This window comes from Lethenteron reissneri, chromosome 13 (assembly GCF_015708825.2).
Source record: "Lethenteron reissneri isolate LAM-NWPU_2019-01 chromosome 13, ASM1570882v1, whole genome shotgun sequence".
Classification (NCBI taxonomy): domain Eukaryota; kingdom Metazoa; phylum Chordata; class Hyperoartia; order Petromyzontiformes; family Petromyzontidae; genus Lethenteron; species Lethenteron reissneri.
The window spans coordinates 3,141,583-3,163,624 of record NC_083791.1 but is presented as its reverse complement, the minus strand read 5'-3'; the positions used below and the strand labels follow the sequence as shown (position 1 = coordinate 3,163,624).

The 22,042-nt window shown below is 44.1% G+C and overlaps 1 protein-coding gene across 1 annotated transcript in view; it reads right to left on the bottom strand.

The window, feature by feature from the left end:
• Nucleotides 1-5,610: 5,610 nt before the first annotated feature.
• Nucleotides 5,611-22,042, bottom strand: part of LOC133342004 (alkaline phosphatase-like) — a 63,280-nt gene continuing 46,848 nt past the window's right edge. The window contains 3 exon segments of the mRNA XM_061550863.1: nt 5,611-8,019; nt 8,615-8,719; nt 11,151-11,342. Of these exon segments, the coding sequence (XP_061406847.1) occupies nt 7,808-8,019; nt 8,615-8,719; nt 11,151-11,342 (509 nt within the window). The 3' untranslated portion in view covers nt 5,611-7,807.

The window sequence follows — 22,042 nt, the reverse complement described above, 5'->3', positions numbered from 1 at the left end:
TTAATTATTAATTCGGTTGCGTCGTGTATCCCGCGCTGTACCATCCCGTGGGTTGCCGTGTTCGACGTGGTTAATTGATAAAAATAAAAAAAATTTTGGGTGTTGTTGCTGCATGGTACGACTGAGTTAATGGTGTGTCTGCCTGCAGCTGTGCTTCCTATTGTGCATAAATGTACGCTTGTGATCGCGATATGCTGACTGCATGTGCTGCATACGGAGTGCGGTGCATTGGTTGACCATTGGGTTCGGGATTGTTATTAATTGTGCGTACCTGTTCGGAAATTGGTAAATTCGGGGGGGACCCAAAAATTTGGTCGTATGGTTCATGCACACGAGATTGTGTGTGTGTTAAGCAAATTGCGAGTGTTGAGAGATGGGGCCGTAAATTGCCGCCAAGTGGCGTCGCTCATTCTGTTGATTGCATGCGGCCAGGGGTTGCATTGCGAGTTGGTGTGTGTAAGCAATGTGTCTTGGTCAAATATGGGTAAAAATTCCCCCGATACGACTGCTGTGCGCAGCGAGCTGCGGCTGTGCGTCCTATCGTTGGGGGGTTGTGAAAACGTGACGGGGGATGTGTGTTGTGTATGCACGGGGAAAACTGGCGACGTGTTCGCACGTTGGCCCGCCATTTTCAGCGCGCGCAGGGAATTGCGGGGATGCGCTTGGCGCAAGGTGGCCGCCATTTTGTGTGCGCGCCGGATTATCGCGGGGATGCGCTTGCCGCAGAGGGCTGCCATTTTGAGCGCGCGGGAAAAACCTCGGTGGGGCGCTTCGCGCAGGCCGCCACCATTTTGAGTATACACGTCGAGCCGCGGGGATGTGGTTATGGATAGCATCCCTTGACTCTCGTGTTACGCTCTAACTTGTGTGCGTGCATTGCGTGTTGTGTGCAATGCTGGCGTGTTGGCGCCCATCGGGGTAACAGGAGCATAGTGGCACGTGGCTGACTTAGGGGGGCGTGTCATTGCACCAGCATTTTGGGACGGAGATGCTGGCTGGGTACTATTCTGGGGCAAATATTTCATCAGTATATGCCTGCCATTGTTGAGTGGGTGATGCACGAGTTGTGGTCACATCGGCCTATGGCCGATGGCTGACCTGACAGCCCGGAGGCGAGACACTCCGTGGTATGTCTCAAACTAATGGGCCGTGGGCTCATATGGCTCGGGGAGTCGTGGTTCAGTTGTGCGGTGGCAGACTGAACCTGGTGTGCCAGGGGCTCACGGGATTCAGGAGTAGAGGTTCCGTTACGTGGCAGCGAACGGGGTGACCTGGCTGGCATGGGGCGGGGATTCCCCTTGCGGGTCCTCCAGCGGGAAGGGCCGCGGACTTGTTCCGCTCTGGGTTAGGGCGTTATTGAATGTGTAAGGGAACATTGCCCGTGGGGAGGTTGATGGGGTCTGGCCTTGCCGAGGGATGAACCTTCCCTTGGCTATAAAGCGTCAGACTATAAGATGCTGGTGTGTGTTCATCGCTGATGGGATAGTAAGGGAGGAGCATGGCTGAGTTGTTGCTCGTCCCCGAAATTGCACTAGCCGAGTATATGGTCAGTGGATGTTGCTGTGGTTGGACGACCACGGTGAGGGTGAAGGCGGGTTAAATGTTACCGCTGGGGAGCGTGGCTCTCTCCACGCGAGGGTGTGTGGCTGGGGGCTTTGTTGAGAGTGACAGTGGGTACATGCTGTGTACGTGAGATGTCTTTGCTGGTCCTCAAGGGAGGACTGCTGGTGGGCAAGAGCAGGAAATATTTTTTGTTGTTGTCACGTGTAAATAATATTGTTGTTAAAATGTAAATACTGGGGCATCCATCGCGTCTATTTTGGGTATTTATTGGGGTTTTCTTTATGCGGGCCGCATTTCAATCATCTCCACTACCCTGGGGCCGGGTGGCTGTCGTGTACGACATGCGGATGTGCGTTTGTTGTGTTGTGCCTCAGGGGGTTGGATTCTCTTTCTCGTCACAGATCTTCGGCGCCTGCCACACTGGGTGTTACCGGGCGTGCTAACCGTATGTGGACTTGAAGGGGGAATTGAGCGCCCGTTCGTCACTCCTGCTCTACCAGTTGCTCTCTGACGTTGGACTTGAGCCGAGCGGATGGAACAGCAACACGGACACGCTCTAAGACACCGCATTCCTGGGTTATGCGCATCGGCCGTTCTTGTGTGTCGGTTGCCGTTGTTGTGCATTGTTCCATTCTTAATTATTGTTGCTTGTTGCGCGGAGGACGGGCCGGTGTTCTGTTCCGGATCCTGATCCCTTCCCTTTCGTTACATCTGTTGTTATAATCTCCGTTGTGTCTGGGGTGATTCTTGATTGTAATGCCTTCGCTCGCATTATTTTGTCCTGTTTTAGCCGAGGATGGCTGGATTTTTTCTTTAGGGGGGGGGGGGGGTCATGTAATGCGAGCGTAAATGGGAAGGCCGGATGTGACGATCCGAGAGAGAGGAGTCAGGGTCACGTGGGTGAGAGGTTATAGGAGGGAGCCCGGAAGAGATCTAGGCAGTCGGGGGAGTGAAGAGGCGAGATCACGTCGGGTGGCCGCCGTGCCATCAGCCGCGAGGCTGATAGGGCTTGGCACACCGCCAGCTAGCGGTGTGCGGAGAGAGAGTGGAGCCGTGCGGGGTTGCACGGGGCTAGCAGAGTGCTAGCAGAGCGTGCGAGGTTGCACGGGGCTAGCAGAGTGGCTAGCGGAGCGTGCGAGGTTGCACGGAGCGTGCGGAGTGCACGGGCAGCAGAGTGGCTGCAGAGTGTGCGGGAGCACACGGAGCAGCAGAGTGGCTGCAGAGTGTGCGGGAGCACACGTAGCAGCAGGGTGGCTGCAGAGTGCGCGGGGCGCGAGGAGAGACGACGCTGGGCCGAGGAGGAGGCCAGTGGGGTGCGGAGGAGAAGAACATCAATAAAGGACCAACGGAGAGTGACATCGTGTGAAGGAGTCCTTAATTACAACTACAAGAAACGTCTGACCTCTGTGATTGCCAACAAGGGTTTTGCCACCAAGTACTAAGTCATGTTTTGCAGAGGGGTCAAATACTTATTTCCCTCATTAAAATGTAAATCAATGTATAACATTTTTGACATGCGTTTTTCTGGATTTTTTGTTGTTATTCTGTCTCTCACTGTTCAAATAAACCTAACATTAAAATTATAGACTGATAATTTCTTTGTCAGTGGGCAAACGTACAAAATCAGCAGGGGATCAAATACTTTGTTCCCTCACTGTAGGTGTCGCCAGGTTCACAGTCTCATGCGCTCACACCTGCAGCACTATTCCACCCCCATACATACAAATACGTTATTAAAAGTGCAGATTCGGATTGGGTGGGCAAATCTTCTCCACAAAGTTCTGCTCAATTTAATTGACCCCGGAGGGTTGATGCGCTAAGTCAACCCCTAACCAGTATTTGAACTCGTAATTTTCCGATTGGATGTTGAAGGCAGTTTGTGGTCTTGAGGGGGGGGTCAAGTGTGCGCAGCGTGCTCATTGGACAACGGGCTAATTCATGTCGATCAGCACTTTTAAGTGAATGATTGATACTTTCCCTGCAATTCAGATTAGTTATGCTGGCTATGCCTGTCACAAAGAATAAGACAAAAATATTAATGCATGACAATATTTTAACATGTCAGTCCTCAGAAATTTCCAACCGTAAATGATAAAAAAATTATCAACGGTATAATTAAGCACTAGAAAAAATGTATGCTTGGTTAATTAAAGAACATGTAATACACCCAACATCTTTATTGATGTAGCATATCTTAACCTTCTGTAGCATGGAACTGAATTTGGTTCACATTAAACATATTGATATGGAAATGTTGATCAAAACATAGGTACTTCTCTGTCCACATATCTCAACCTCGCAGCACCACATGACACCACTAACGCCATTCTCTATACCGACTCCATATCCAGACAAATCTTTTAAGTTCGCACTCCGAAATTTTCGAGGTCCTCCTTGGTTTCATTCCAGCCTACCCTCTGATCTAACTCTTCCCCCCCCCCCCCCACCATGCACCCCCCTCTCATCTCTCTACTCCTCGTTGTGCCCTCTCTGCTCCAGCATTTAAGACATCTTACTTCAGTAGGGATTTGCTTATTTTCCTCCTTCTGCCCTCAATCCTGAACCCCCTTTCCCCAGCCATCCAATACCTTTTTCCCCCCATCTTTGAATAACTGCCTAATTCTATATAAAGTTGCCCACTTTTTATACAGTGTCTTGAGATGGAGTCATATTTATGATGCTATATAAATATGAATTAATAGTTTAACGGTATTTAAATATCTCCACCGACAGTGTACAATTTGTTCATCAATAAATCAAGTTTATTCAGATTTCGAATTTATCACAGGACCATGACGATATATGCAATTGTAATACGGTTACATGTGTAGGGCAAATAACCACACAAACTGCATATGAACTTGTTATGCTTTTAAAAAGTAAATTGCCCAAAGCATAAAAATCGAAAAGTCAACATTAATAAGAAAATGTCACCTCATGGTGTTAGTTAAAAGTTTGATTTTAATGCCACAAAATGTGAGAGAGTTAATTGACTGAGAATGAATACTGGCATTTGAATGCACATTATCAATTTCACGAATATGATAACATTGAATTAGAGCACAGCCGTGAAGAATTGGCATTTAATTTTAAAATAATTATATATATACATCAATAAAATCTGTGCCCGTAATTAACAGCCATCTTCGGCTGTTAAATTGTATTTTAGTGTGCGAACATAAAACAACCTGCAAAGCCATGGCAATTCCGTTTTGCTACACAGGACTAGAAACGTTGCATCTTACAGTAGAAACTTTTCAAACAGCGTTATTGACAACTTTTGTTGCATTTTGTTATTAGTGCCAACACGGTATCACTAAAAAGGACATTTATCATACGGAGAATCGCCCACAATCGCATAGTGGATCAGAGGGTTTTACCGTATTTTATATTTTCCGACAAACATTGGCATTATTATGAGGGCTGTTTTAAAACAGCTACGTTACTTTAAGCACAATGACTTAAACGATTAACACTTTAGAGCTATATTCTTGGTTCTTTCGGTAAAGTCACATAGAAGGGAAATAATACAAAATAAAACAATACAATTCTCACGACGTGTCTGAACAACCGCCAGTTGCTGTCCGTGGTGCTCACGTAAAAAACGCCACTTTTTTCAAATGTTCTTGCTGTGGGTTTCACACCTGATGATGATTGCTTGTGTTGCAATCGAAACGTCGTGAAAATGTTATTGTTTTATTTTAATTCTTTTATTATTTTCCTTCTACGTGACTTTACCGAAAGAACCAAGAATATGAATCCCTGTAGTCACGAAAGCTTTAAATCTTAATTTCACTTTAGAGCTGTTGAAAATACACTTACTGTATAGTACTTACGCAATTTTCATTGAAATGGTTTTCCCCCTTTTTTTTTTACAAACCTAAGTGCATGAATCCAGGGTCAAAAAAACGTCTGGCCAGTGTGGAAGAGAAGGCCAAATACCCTCGAGTGTAGGCCCCTCCAGAGCTCCATCTAAATAGAGGCCCTTCTGCCAGGAGTGGCGTGAGCCAGAAATTGCAGGGTTGCACCTTGACCAACTTTCCCCCCCCCCCCCCCCCCCACACTTATCAAGGGTTCAAAGAGCCAGGGGAAACCTGCTCTGCTGTTGATGTTATCTATACGCCTAATGAAATGGAACCCAATGTGCAGTGTGCTGCTCAAAGCAAGTAAAAAAATACAGGTACACCTTATCAGATTAGTACAAAAAATATGAAAATCGAGTGTACACGAAATTTCGGACAATATTGATTCAAAAACACGTCAAACGGAAATGATGTGACTTTCATGCCATCACTTCGAAGCTTTTCCGAATAAAAGGGATGTCACGTGGTATCAGGTGACGCCACTATTGTTAGTACGAGGACATTTTACTAAGTACTTAAGAAAACATTATACGAAATCCCAAAATTACGAAAAAATATCCGAAATGTTTCAAAGAAAATACAATACAACTTTTTTTAATCGCGGTGTTTGCGTATTCGCGACAACTTTATTGCAGTGCTCTGTGAAATTTGCGGGGTTGCGCTTGAAACATTCACGGCCGTAGCACATAACTGCCCGACAGGAGGTACTGAAGTGACGAAAGGCAGCAGCGTAAATGGCGAGAGTGAGAACGTTTGCCCCAGCAACGCCGCTCTCCCAAGACTTTGTCTGCCGAACCATTCACACGCAGGTGGTGTTCCTTTGCAAATGTTTTGGTTTTAATTACATGCTGTGCTACCGTTGACCATGGCCCCTAAGCAAAGTGACGTTTTAAAAGGTAAGTTTAAAATAATACCGTGCAATCTTGATTTGAAGCTTTTGTGACTGCAGGAATCCATACTCTTCGGTTCTTTCGGTAAAGTCACGTAGGTAGAAAAATAATAGATCACGACGTTTCGATCGCAACACAAGCAATCGTCATCAGGTAGGACAACAACAGCAAGAAAAAACTGCTGAAGTAGGCGAGAGATCTGCCGTGGCATGAGGTTATATAGGACTCGGTAGTAGGGGGGGAGAGAGAAGGGGGGGGGGAATACCGTGCACTATTAATTTATTTAACTCTAATATTTAAAATATTTATATTCATCATTATTAAAGGTATGTTAAATAACACAAAATATCATACAATTTATTCATTAATATATACATACAGTTTATGTTTAAATGCAATATCTTTAATCTCCCTAAACCTATTTTTTAAGCTTTGAGTTTTAATATTCTCCAGGAAAGTGCTCCCGCGAATATTCAGGGTATCCTGTATTTGACGTTTTAGAATCCCAATCTCATCCCTAAAGTATACAAATGCAGTGGCGGCTCCTGCAAAATCTCTCAGGGGGGGCAAATGTCTGGATGATTGATAAGGATAAGGTCCACCCATGCAATGAATAAATTAACAGCTTAAGCATGTAAAGGCAAATTCACTTCTTTAATATTAATGCAAAATAAAGTGACTCTTACAATACATCTTGTTTGTTTATATACTCACTATTAAAACAAACCACTCAAGTTTATTTTATTAAAGATTCCACTAGGTAGCGATAAATTATATTGTTGGATGAAACGTGCTTACGTATGATGACGTAAGCACGTATGATGACGTTAGCACGTATGATGACGTTAGCACGTATGATGACGTAAGCACGTTGGGGCTCGCCCTCCCGGAAGCCATAGATAATGCATTGGAGCGCCCCCGTTCGAAAAAAAACATCTTTGAATGTAAGTCTATGGGGCCACTCGGGGCGATTCTCAGCCGGAGTGAAATCGCCCCAAAAGAGGTGGTACTCCACAGAACGTGACATGACGCTGATTGGACTATATCCAGAGGCTGCACAGTGACGGCTAGCGTGACTGTGGTTGAATGACATTGGTGGTGCGTCGCCCAATCGCCCTAATGAAGAAACCGCCCCTGTACAAATGGGTGGCTGCTATGTAGTAGGGAAATGTTCTACAGCAGATGCACTGCTGTGCACAAAGGCGACTAAGTCACAAACACCTCATTAAAGAGCACAAAGAGCTAACAGCTACGATCTTCAACGTAGTTTATGGGCAACCTTAAACCGCATCGGCACAAACTATTACAGATACGGATACAGATACGGATACGTGATGCACGAATGGAAAATGTAAAAATCTACAGTGTGCGACTACGGTCATCCAGAACTGACCATTGAACGCTACCCAAACACCAAATGCTAAGGCAGCAACGTAAATTCAAAGTTGTTTCTCCATACATCAACAAAGAAGAAGAGAATGCCAAGGCCTTTTAACTGGACGTCCTGCCCTCTGGGGTGCAGTGGCTCTCACGATAGCTGCCCAGGCATGCGGCATAGCGTATAACGTGGGCCACGTAAGTCTGCTCCTGCACTCCACGCAGGAGGTGGGCCATGGGACCGCTCGCAAACACGGGGACGTCCTCCCCGCTGTGCGTCTCTCTTGTCCGTGGCACCGCGCTCTTCACTCTGTAGTCGTCCGCAGCTAATAAGGGGAAAGCACATAGATGAGTGCCTGTAATCATGCACTCTGGAGGTAAGGGTTATTAGATCACTCAAACTTCTGAAACTCCCCATGGACGTTAAGGTAACCTTCTAGCTCTCCAGGGTACAACAGGACAGAAAGTGGATTAATTACCATCTGTATCGAGATTGAGTGTTATCTCCCCTCGCATGGGTTTTCTCTGGGTACTCTGAGAGGGAGGGATGCATGAAAGGAGGGGGGGATGGTCCCACTCAAAACACATGCAGGCTGCGAATTTTATTTAATATCATGTTTGTGCAGTTTTTGGATTTCCTTTGTAACACGGTTGCTTCTGCTTTAATTTATATTTGGTTGTTTTGCTCCGATTTATATATTAGTTGTAATTTTGGTGACCCAAGTCATTCTTGACAACGAAATTATTCTGATCTCTTGAGTTATTATCTGGTTAAACAAACGTGAACTTGCGTATATTACTGTTTACAGCATAATTGTGCCTTCATGGCAGACTTAATACATTGTGCCTATCAATTAACAAATTGACGCCTCGTGCGATTCAGTAGGATCACAATGAATCATCCATGATTCAGCAATTTACCTGTATCCACAATGTCCCGACGTGTGCTGTGCCCAGGCCCATTGGCATAGGCGAGCGTGGTGAAGGGTAGGTAGTCCACATCGCTCACTTCCGTGTCAACTAGCCCTGCAATAAGCACATTGTTGCATTGGGAAATGTCTTGCATTTTGGCACATGGATGGCATAATCCTCCACCACCATCACCACCACAAGTCCACAGTCCAGATTTCACCATGCTCATGAGGGTAGGGTTGGGGGTTTGGAAGGGAGGGTTTATCACCTTTAAAAGGCAACTTTTGAGAAACTCCAAAAGGCTCAAACCAAAACGTATCTAAAGAGTGTTCACAAGCATAGAGCGATCAATGAATATGAGATGGAGCCCAGTCACAGCTTTTTTTTATGTATTATTAACCTCAACTCCTGAATGCCACTGTCCAAATGTAAAATAAACCACGGTCCAAGTATACAAAGTCTCAGTCGCATTCGTCTCAAACCACAGTGCTATCAAGATAACCAGATACCTGGGCAAGGCTCTAGGTAAAGAGAAAAGAAGTAACAAGGATTAGCAAAGAACAACACCAGGTAATATGCAAGGGTTTCCAAGGGGTTACAGGGCAATGAGAAAACACAAGTCACATCAACCAGATCAAAGGTAATGACAATAAGAAGTACTTGTTATAGCAACATAAACACAGTCCTAATAGTTAGTAATGACGGTCCAGACTCCAGTACTTAGTCATGAAGGCAGGGGTGTGATCCTACGCTCTCAGGTCCTTAACACAGGCCACCGAGGTTACAAACTTGCTGATCGTAAACACAATCTGAGCAGGGCTACACAGGTCACGGACCCACAGGTTTCGGTGAGAAAGCGATCGAGGTGCAGAGGTCACGGACAACCTCGTGAGCAGGCAGCCTTTCGCAGAGGCGATAAAGGGGGCCGAAGTGATCCAGAAGGGAGGTGAACACCTCGGGGTGCAGCTGCCACTCGTGGATCGAGCCAGCTGCGGCCGAGCAAGTTGACCCCCGACCACGTGGGTCATCCTCCAGAGTCAAGCGCATGGCCTCTATCCCAACTCAGCAGGATCTAGGCCTCCTCCATAAGAGGACAGAATCGGGGGGGGGGGGGGATCCATGATGTCGTTGCAGTGGACCAGGACTGACCTGCCAATCAACTGTGGTGTGAAATGCCACAGCGCTAGATGTATAACGTGCACTTCGAGCAGGTTGGTGCTGCCCTTTGCAAGGGTCGGCCAGCTCGCCTGCACTGATTTTCCCCCTGGAGATGAGGTGAGCACTCCAGCCCCAAGAGCTGGCGTCCCAATTGAAGGCTCTGCAGATCAGTGGCAGCCGCACCACCTGTTGGAGGTTGCCACCCCACGGGTCGCAGCAGCGTAGCAGAGCTTTTTGTAAATGTTTCATTCGGTACTTCGCCCAGAGAATAACCTCTGTGGTTCATGACGTGTGCCCCAGCAGAACCACAATTACTCTTGCATGGACAACTGCATTGGTGGCAATAGAATGGGCCAGCCCAGTTTTCAGGAGCTCCTTCTGATCCAGAAGCCACATCATCTGCTGGTCCGTTCAAATATCAGCGCCCAGATGGTAAAGCTGCTGGGTTCGGCAACAGAAAACGCTTCACCCGGTTGATGACTCAGCTGTGTGTCTCCAATAGTGAGATGACCGTGGATATATCCCTCTGAAGCCTGGTCACCAATGGCGCCCTCAGAGAAAGTCGTCAAGATAGGGCCACAATGAGGGTTGCCAACACCTAGGTGAACACCCTTGGCGAACTCTATGGTGGCAAGCCAATCCCCTGGCTGGAGCACTCCTGTGGTGGACTAAAGAAACTCCACCTGTAAATGCTATATGTCGAGAAGCAAGTTTCCTCAGATCGAGTATTCCCTGTACCTACCGGATCGTTTTTCGAGCATGAAGAATTTGGAGTAAAACCCGGTTCTTCGCTCGTGGAGTGGCATGAGTTCAAATAACCTGGATGCTAGTGTAAAGCCCCAACAGTGGTAGTGAAGGGTGGAATTCCACCGCCAGCGGGAAGCACCTTGAAATCAAGGCGGTTAGCCTCGCTCCATGAATCTCAACTCCTAGGCGTCCGATATAGAATGGTGCTAGGTGTGCCGGAACGTTGCGATGCGGGACCCTATGCTCAACGGCGATGGGAGAGCCCCGCCACTCTCAAACATCGTCTGTTTTGAGAATAGGTTTTCCCTTTTTTTCTGGCAAAAAAACACCTGTTTTGGTGCCAGAAACTCATTGGTCCTCTGGTCTAACAATCAGTTTCAAAGATAATGCATATATTATCAGAGTTTTTTTTCCATTCTGACCATAAGTATTGTGGTTAATGCCGACATGATTCCTTGTAAAAGGTTTCAGATTGGTGTTTTAACATCTTAACACCTGTATTTTTGCCAGAAAAAAGGGGAAAACCTATTCTCATATTTTGGCACTGGCAAAGGAGGTCCCATGATATCGTCTGTTTTGCCAAATTCTTAAAGAGGAAATGCGCACTGCCTCGTTGTTCATTTGAGCAAGCTGCACTCACCCAGGATGGGGTTGCCTCTGCTGGGGTGCCCCCCGATGGTGAGCGTGTGGCCGTGGTCTGCCGTGACAACGATCAGCGTGTTGGCTGGGTCGGTGAGCTCGTGGGCGCGCTGCACCGCCTTGTCCAGAGCCAGCACCTCGTGCAGCGCCCGCGATGCTCGACCCTCATGGTGGCCTTTGTCAATCAGCCCACCTATGCCCAGCAACACACGGGACACATTAGGGCTTTATTTACATATATAGTCACAATTCAGGATAAAGATCAATGTTACCATGACCAAAGCAGTGTGTGATAAACACACACACACCTCGCCAACGCTTTCTATGTTCCATAAGATCCTGCGGATGCTGTACAGTACAAGCATGACTCCCCCATCATGCACACGTAACCTCCCCAATGCAACCATTCGTTGACGAATCATAACAATTTACTGCAATGCTCTCTTCCAGATTTCTGCTTTGCTTATCCTGTATTGCCATAATCCATCTTAAGCACCTCTGCTCAAATGAAAACGGCTTTCAAGCGGCTGAGTTCGGGCCTGACTCTCTGATCCATATCGTAACATAAAGAGCCCTCCTGCTCCACAAACCTTTTTAATTTCGAAACAAAGCACATTTAAATTGTCTCCACAGTGTCAAATGATCAATGGACGGTGTTCATCTCTGTTGGTGGTTCAGAGACAACGGCTGAAATCCCACATTTCAAAAGTGTGGGTCGTTGCCTCCACAGGATAACCATTGTTGATTCCTCACAAAGTGTGAGTCACTTTATCGATCCTGACAATGGTGGGAGATGATAGGCAGTTAATAATTTATAACAATAATAATACATCCCTAAGCAACAACGGCTACCCACATGTGCCTTACATAAATAACATTTTAAATATATTATCAGACATAAACGGCATTAAATTCGAATTTTACAGTGATTGCTGGATAGTGCTGACATACAGTTGGTTATGTTCAATAAGTAGTCTGAGTGTTGACAGTCAGTAAAGGCCTTATGGGCCAGGATGATAAGAGGTTTTATGAGCGTGCATGTCGGGCTGACATTTAACATTGGGATCAGAAAGGATGTAATTTCTGAACCTTGGCACAATAGATCAGGGTTCATGAATATTTAGCCGATTCCACAATGCTCAGCAGATAAAGTCAACCCAATGCAGGGACCTGCATAACAGAACACTATTTTGAAATGAATGTCAAGTTCGCTGAGCTTTGAGTGGGAAGAAGGCTGAGAAAGTTCTTCATTGGTTGAGTCTTGGAAAAAACGTAAGCAATAAAAAAGTGTCTTGCCAAGGCTGGAAGTCAGGCTGATATATTCAGATTACTGGAACATGGACTTGGCAGGACATAATTTGGGTTAGGGTGATGCTACCCTAACCTAGGTGGTTATATTTAATAGTTAAAATAATAATGTGTTGTGCACATCATAAATTGCACTTAGTTTAAATATTGCACCCCATATTTATTCATTGATGGCTTGTGTCCATAACACGAGGGTATATGCTCATATTTCTAAAACGGACCACACCGTGCTAATGAACAAATGCAAATAATGCATCTCCCAAGCCCATAGGCCAATGCATTTAAGGCAGTTTTATTCTCTATATATACAGAATCCATATTAACTGTAACCATATCATTAATGTATATCAATATCTGGTTTGCTAAATAAAATCATGCATCTTTAAGGATTGTCACCTGATAACATAATTACATTCATAGTCTGTCGATGCTTAGCCATGGGATGTGTTAAATTACAAAACATCCCACAACATATATTTCACAGCAAGTTAATATAAATATGCTTGCTGTTACATTCTCAATGCTTGGGGAATACAGGATGTCGAGATTGTTCTGCAGTTGTCATTCTGTCGGAAAACATGTATTATTGAAAGCCATAATTGATTTTGCCAATATACGACTTCCAGTAACCAGGTCAGTACGAGAGTCTGGCCCGTTTGCCTCTTCTGCGTTTTTCCTGAATGCCCATGAGGCCCGCCCGGTGTGAACATCTGCCTTTCAACAAGATCTAAAAGAACCCTCACGCCATATGCTGAAATGCAGGAAGCCTTTCTGGATGTGTACCTCCGCTCTAGCACTGCTCCAACGTAAAGAACCCCTGGGTTTGATATCCACGAAGCTCATGGTCGTAGTGCCCGATCCACAAATACAAAGGAGACATCACAGAGATACACTCCGCTGCTCCTGAAGCTGTTATCTGGCTTGACCATCTGAATGTGAAATTGTAGTTGTTGCTCTGCATCTTCATCAGCCATGAGAAAGAAGGCTCGCTGGACAGAATTGTGGGCGGCAATGGATGGAGCAACCAAAAACCTCATTGAGGACCTGACTCTAGAAGTACCGGTCTTCTCTCTCCCACGACAACTGTGGATCACGCTAAACCTTGAATCATGGGAGATTTTAGTCCACTTTTCACACATGGAAGATCAATGAATTGCCGCACTACGACTATGGTGAAGTCCAAATCATCAAACGCGTCACCGACGAATGCGCCATCCTAAATTAAACTAAACATTGTTTTGCTATTGCTCTTTTTCAGAAGCGACCTGGCCACAAATGATAGCTCAACAAAGTGGCTTACCACGTGGAAATGTATAGCAGTCGAATACTCGAGACGCATGTTTCTAAATATGGAGGAAAAAACCGGAGGACCTGGAGAAAAAATCGACGCAACCACAGAGAGAACATGCAAACTCCAAATACAGGCGTGAGGGTTGGAATCAAATCCATGATATCTTGTATACTGGGTGAGGTAGTTAACATCTTGCCACCATGGCGCCCTGCGCATCCTAACGGTGTTGCTGTGACCCACACAGCATCTACTACCTCCTTGTATATGTTATAAACTTAGCATTGAACTATACTATACAGTATGTCAAAATTGTGGCTTTTCCACCCTGCCGTATACAAGAAGGCAAGAACAACGTAAATTATGCTGTGAAATAATAACTTCAAATACTCAAATCTTGCACAACAAAACCTTCATCATCTCATTCATTGCAGGTATATGCCGGTTAAAAATTACCAAATATTTATTATCCCAAATGTATATGCATGTAAACGTAGCGTTCCTCTGTAATACTTTATACGCTACTTTATACGCTATAATCGTAATTGTCATTTGCAAACAACTACTGCAGATTACTATTAAGTATGGCACCTTTAATACAAACAAAAGCAACATTCTACATAATTAATCTCTAATTGCTGTCAAATACCACTCCTTATTTTAATTCGTCATGCTGCCAATTTTTAGGTTAATTTTACTTAGGTGCATTTGTGCGGGCTTGAAATCCAGTGTCGATGCTGTGGGTTGATGGATTAGACTGAGACATTCAACCTGCAAGGATTTGAGGTAACCAGTGGATGGAAGTACACCAAGCACGTTGATGATCTATGTGTATGCCTCTGAGTGTGTAATCCAAGGCCATAGCCATGGAGTCAACATTGGGGGGGACAAAATCTTCCAGGGTGTCTGAGGGTCCCAACCCAGAAAAATATCTAAATTTGAAAACTCATTTCCTGCCTAAAATATAAAAAAGGCAGTAACACATGGAATGGACTTTTATTTTATTTTTACAATAATGTCTAATAGTGTATTGTATTACATTGCTCTGTTTTTACTTTTTTACCATTTCTTATTTGATTCTATGTAATGGCAGAAATTAGGGATTAATAAAGTACAACCATAACCACAATCATATAAACATACATCTATGCATTGGTTTACACTGGTAGGAACCTCCTGGTTACACCAGCCCACAGGGGATTATTGTGTCCGTCCGTCGTGCAGGGAGGAGAGTGGGGCTGGGTGGGGAGGGGCTGGGTGGGGAGGGGCTGGGTGGGGAGGGTGGGGAGGGGCTGGGTGGGGAGGGTGGGGCTGGGTGGGGGTTGGGAGGGGTGGGGCTGGGTGGGGAGGGGCTGGTCACCCCGTGGTGCCCTTATAAAACTCAACGTTTAACCTGCTCACGCCGGCTTGTGCCCGCTCTCACAGTCGGCCATATTTGCGGAATACACCACGCCGCCGTTGATCCTGGCCATTGACCGAGTAACCCAACGTTTCTACCAGTTCCCTCCGCAGGAATGTGTAATGAAGTAATTGTGGCCAAGGTTTAGCAAATTGTTATCTTTATTTACATAGAATAGCAATTTTTTCATAGCAATATATTGGGGACGACGACATTTTGAGCATATTTGAATATTGGGGGGATGTGTCCCCCCCAATGTTGTTTTGTGATACTGTGTCCCACCCAATATATATTATAATTACGGCCTTGGTGTAATCCACATATTTGTATGGGGTTTCTATGTAATGGTGTTTTACTATGCTCACATATAAGTGTAGGACTTGAAATATGGCGCGCCACGCGTTCTCTTGTACTGTTGCTATGCAAGAGAGCAGTGTACAGTGGGGGGTATTTGAGGATGGTGTTGTTGTTGTTGGGCGTGAGGGAGACGCCGTTAAGAGGCACGACAGGTGTTAGGGGTAACCGGGGGACACAGGCCGGTGATTGGTTAAGAGGGTGAGTGCTTAATGACTGGCGCCGCTCAGGCGGGAATAACAAAGTCACGTGAGGCTGGGGGCCTGGGGGCGAGTGGTAAAGCGGGGGGGGGGGGGGGGGAGATAATTGATTGGGACTGATTGGTGTGGATATAAAAGTATAGAGTAAAACGTAGAGACGGGAGTCTTGGTTGAAGTTGGAGTGATGGTGGCCGGTGATAGATAGAGCAGAGAGTACGGTAACAGTGATAGAGAGAGAAGAGAGTAGGATAGAAGAGAAGTGTACGGACCTTGGGAGAGACGGAGAGAGAGCGGAGCAGAATCGCGGAGCGGAGCGAGCGAACGGGGAGACAGGGAGTGTCGTTAATGACGGACGGTGGAACGGAGCGAACGGGGAGACACGGAGCGGTGACGATGAGGAGGTGAACTCTAAGTGTGAATAGAGCGAACGGAAAGACAACCCGAGTACGAGTCCTACATGAGGACACGGACGAGCATTTAGACTTAATGACACTTTGCTGGATATGTAGAAGGAATTACAATTACCATAAACACATGAAACATGTTTTTTTGTGATACTGTGCTAGCTGTGGAGCATAAGCACAAATAACAAAAACTATACACATTTGTAAATAATACATCCTTAAAAATAAAATATGTAACGTGAAATTTCAGGCAATGGCCTTTCTTTTCGTCACACGTGAGTGAAAAATGGCCAATGACCATCCTGGTGTAACAGGGCAGTAATTAAGAGACCGAGATATAATTAATCACTGCGGCAGATTTGCATCCATTGTTATTTGCACATCATGTTCACAAATGTATCTCCTTTAATGTGACTGAGCAATTTGAAGAAAAAAATCAGGCAGAAGAGAGGTGTGGCATTAGTTAACAGTCACTGATTTTGCCAAATTGACTTGGAGAGCCACCCTTTGTTGCAAGAGTGCAATACAAGTCACTTAAATGGATGAAATGTACGCACAATACGCTTGATTGATGTAATAATTTAATGACACTTAAGAAATCATTCAATCGTATTGTTGGAGGGCTTCAGAAATGACGAGGATTTATTTATTTTTGACACAGCAGCACTCCACGAGAAGAGGATGGCTTATCGTTCGACATGTCGCCGGGAAATAGGAGTTCCCTTAGCCTTCTCCGGGCTATACGTCTATCACCTACCTCTCACTGTAGTTTGAAATCCTGTATGAGGAACATTTAGTCAGAGAGCTGCTACTGCTATCACATTCTCAACATTGGCCAGTGTAGTCACATGTGCACCTGTTGAAATCACGTATTGGAGAAAACCTCAATCGTTGAGAACATTGAAGTGGCCGATGATTAAATTACATAGACATGCAATGATTGCATGCCTCGTTGCTTCTACCATGTCACATATATATGGTTTGTATTTGTGGTGGAAATGTGTGATTGGAAGAATATGCCATGCATATACATTCTAAGATTCAAATTGCTGACCTTTGTTTAACCAGAATAATTCATATTTGATATCATATGGTTGGACACAAATCTCCAGGGACAAATTATGTAAGAAAACACCTGTTACGGCTGGAAGTACGAATTATGGGGCGGTTTGACCAGCTCCATGGCCTGCCACCTTTGTTTGTTTCCCAAATGATGTTATCTACACACTGCACGAGTTACAGTACGGCTATACATTATTTACGAAAGGGAGGAGGCCCAGGACAGGTTCCAATATCACTTGCAACTGATGATATTGAAGGTCAGGAATTGAACCCAAGAATGTGGGCTTGTAGCACATTACACTAACCACCGTCTCTGTGCTCCAAACACATACACAGACACATGCTGTCCACCTCCGAATAGCATGGTTGACTATGTACGGTGCGAAATAAATTCAACATACATACAAGAGCCCTAGTGCAGTGCTATTGGCGAATCAACTATATGTGTAAATCACCTTTAAATTACCTCCCCGATTCACGACTTTCGTGCGTTTAGTATATCTTTCACTTCTCAAGGATAGTAAGCAGTGAAAAATGACTTCTGGTTATCCTCATCCTGTACAGAAGAAAAATAATCAGTAGGAATGGGTTAGTGGTTGGATGATGTCAAAGATCACAATTAGGACAGCTTCAAAAGGTTTTAATAGATGTGTAATCGTCAGTCTAATGTTGTGCTAAGACAGATATGAAGACTATTCCTAGAAGAGGAATACGGACACCAAATGTTACAATTCAATACTGGAGGCACATTCAGTTGTCTCCAGGTTACTTCAATACAAAACATTCATATATGCATGAACCCGATGCATGCATTGGGTTGGAGACGGTAGCCTTTTTGCGGCCCACCTGTTACGTGTTTTCGTGTTATCTTGAACACTGCTAATACCAATCATCTAGGTGAAAATGGCATAGTTAATTCGACTTTAGATATGATCAGTAGAGATACATAACCGAAACAATGACCCCTTTAAGGGCCAGAAACTGATCGGATGAGCCTTCGAGTATACCAACTAAACAATGTAGAAATGTTGAGACATAAACGTGACTTCCTGGCCAGAAACCAAAAGGGAAACAACACTGACGTCACCTTGCAGGAGACACAGGCTGATGACAGCACACGGAAGGAAAATTACACAATAAATTGGAACACCCTTGTTGTTGCTGCTGCTGCACCCATCTACCATCCTAAACATGGCCTCACCACTTTCATCAAAGCCCCTAAATAAGGAATGTCTATCAACACATCTATCAGCAGCCACTCAGCCAGCAAATATGTGGGTGACTTCATTAGACACCACATACAATAGGGCTACTCAGAGAATGAAGCCAGAGGGAAACTCGAGGAATAGTAGTCAGCACAAGCCAAGTTCCTTATATACGACCCTACACAGCCAGGCACGTTTCACTCAGCCTGATGTGTGCAGATGACATAGCCCTTGCTGCACGGGGCACGAACCTCCTCAAAAACGTTGCCAATACTATTCTATGGGTCTTTTGGTAAAGTCACGTAGATAGGTTCAAGTAAAATACCAAAAAACTACGACATTTCGATGATGACCGCTTGTGTTGCGATCAAAACGTCGTAGTTTTTGTTATTTTGTTATTTTCTTTGAATCCATCTACGTGACTTTACCGAAAGGCCCCTATAATATGAATTCCTGCAGTCACGAAAGCTTTAAGTCAAGATTGCCAATACTCTTAACAGCTGATCGCTGGTGACCCTGACCAAATCCTTACAATACCACCACCAGCGCTTTCCACTTGAAGAATCATGCTGCAGATGCCATCCTTGATAGGTCTTTCGGTAGCCTAGTGCACTATGACCCCCACTCAAAAATATGTAGGGCTTATCATAGACAGAAGCCCGAACCTTCAAGCCCCACACAAAACAGATCGGTGAAAAGACCAAATCAATAATTGACCTGTGAGAGAAACTAGCAGGAACGACCTGGGGCACTTCAGCTGATGTGCTCCAAACTGTCGCCCTCTCACTGATCAACTCGGTGGCAGAGTATTGAGCTCCAGAATGCTGGCGAACAGAGTGGAACAACAAGGAATACACAGAATAAACACCTGATCCGAGACCCAAGCATCGCACCTCCTGGTGTAGACATTCCTCAAAGACACTGGTGGAACCATCAACCGCATCAGAACATCAAGAGGCCGATGCATATATCTCTTGAATAAATGGAAACTTAAAGACAAGCCAGTGTGACTGTGGCCATTCAACTCAATGCACTGTGTGTAGTCTGTGTCCCTTCAATGCAGGAATAGCAAAACTACGTAACTCTCTTTTGAAACCCTCTCGTGGCTAGCAGACCTCGACATTGGCATTTAGCTCCTGAACATATTTCCACATGCACGGATAGAATAGAATGCACCGCGCCACAATTGATTAACCACATAGAGCAAACTCCAATACATGTCTAAGGTTTAAGCTCTTAAAAAAGCACGTAATTTTGATGTGTGCTCTTCATAATAATAATAATTACTATAATTACACTGAAGGATTAACTTAGGGTTAAGGTGTTCAAACGTGCATTTTGATCTCAAGTATAATTATGGCTTTTTATAAATTGAGCAGCGTGCTCATGCATATTTAAGCAGGGCAATGGATTAAAATTGGATGAATTAAAATCCTTAAATGACCGCTTTTGTATGCCTTTGACACAATACGTATGTGTATTTCGCATTTAATTAAAATTGTTTTTACAAAATAACGTCTTCTCATTGAATACATTTTTTTCATCGTGTTTAAATTTGTTGTTATATACATATATTGTGGATGTGTCTCTGTATCCTTAAAAATGCAGCAGAGATATACCCCTGCTATGACGTGGAAGCAAATTAATAACGTCCAAAACAGCATCGAGTTTCAATCAATTGTTCTGGGTTTTTAAATGAATTAAAATTGACTCAAAAATGAAAGTGATTTCCTGCTGCAAATGAGCATTGAGGCATTGGCGCTCATCTCCTGATAACAGCACTGCTAAGCCAGTGGTGGGAATTCAACGATCGTGAAATATGCTAACGATTTGTCAAGGCCTTCACCCAGCAGTGGATGTTTCGTGGCCGATGCTGATGATGATCCAAATGCTAAATATTGGAAAACATTTACAAAGTTACGCGTTCATTATCTTTAAGCCAAATAAAAAAATACATATAGGGTTATAATTAAATACATGTTAAGGCACTTCAGCAGAGTCTGCAAGCAATGATACTTGTAAGGAAGGCTTGCATTAAGCAGTACTCTATATTGACGATAATGATGAAGATGATGTATTATATATACAGGAGTACATCACCAAAGTATTACAATATTAAAAATAAACTGTGCTCATGATATATGATTTCATTTATCACTTCAAATGTCAAATATTAATACGAAAAATTATATAGAGGTAGGCCGGTGGTTCATGGGTTCAAATATGGAAATCCACCCATAAAAAATTAACCCGTAAAAACAAAGTTTTTCACTATAAATCCTTTATATGCGTGGCGGCTAGAGTCATCTCGTCCTCTGGCTTGAGATGGCTGCCACCTATGGGTCAGATGATTGTCTGCCACCATTAAGCAATTGGTAATTAAATATTCAAAACATTTTCCCTAAACAGTGTAAAATTTTGGAAAACATTTTCACTAAAATTAATTGTCACGCACAACGAGTCTGTGTGCAAAATGTCAGCTCGATTGGATGACGGGAAGTGGGTTAAAAACGACCGAAAGATTTGCATGGTCGTAACCAAGCAAGCACGCAAACACGCAAGCAAGCAAGCAAGTGAACTTAATATAAAGGATTTAAAAAATTAACCCGTAAAAACTAAGTTTTTCACTATAAATCCTTTATATACGTGGCGGCTCGAGTCCTGTCGTCCTCTGGCTTGAGATGGCTGCCACCTATGGGTCAGATGATTGCCTGCCACCATTAAGCAATTGGTAATTAAATATTTAAAATTTTTTCCCTAAACAGTGTAACATTTTGAAAAAAATGTTCACGAAAATTAATTGTCACGCACAACGAGTCTGTGTGGAAAATGTCAGCTCGATTGGATCACGGGAAGTGTGTTAAAAAACGACCAAAAGATTTGCACAGTCGTAAGCAAGCAAGCACGCAAGCACGCAAGCAAGCAAGTGAACTTAATATAAAGGATTTAAAAAGACAATGGGTTCTCTAGTTTAATGAATTGATTGTCGAGGTCTGGTCTCTAATGACTACTAAAAAAGCCCATTTTGTTAAAGTTGTTTTCTCACTTAATTGAGCTAAAGTCCAGGTCTAAAAATGTTTTTTGAGTTTGCCTGCCACACTACAAACATTTCTCCTGAGCTGGGCATATGCAAAAGAGCAGTGTGCCCCTACTGTTGATGAAAGAGGTTCCTTGAAGAGACATGAGAAATACAAAACAATACAACTTGGATTTGTTTAGTGTATAAATGTCATCGCAATTCAGAACACAGTCCTTCTGTGACATGACCTTCCGTATCTATTCTCAGAAACTGGGTATAATCAAAATTGGTGGTGGTGATTTTAAATTTAGGTCCGTTTTGAACTAAATCCCCCTGGATTTGCTAAAAATAATAATTGTTTTGTTTAAAATCAAAAGCAGGTATCCTATGGATATACTGCTCCTACCATGGTAATGTGGAGTTGTTTTACGACTGGCACAGGATCCACCAGTCGAGATGAGCACCCCCGCCCTTGATTTTTTTAGTAGAGAAATACTTTAACTTGAACGAATATATCTTTGAACTTGATGCACTCAGCTAATTTATACATTGCATGGCAAATTGTCATGAAGGATTAGAAATATCAACAGATAATTGGCAGTGCAACAACACTAATTACATCGGATTTCTAAACCATCATTTAAAAACATCATT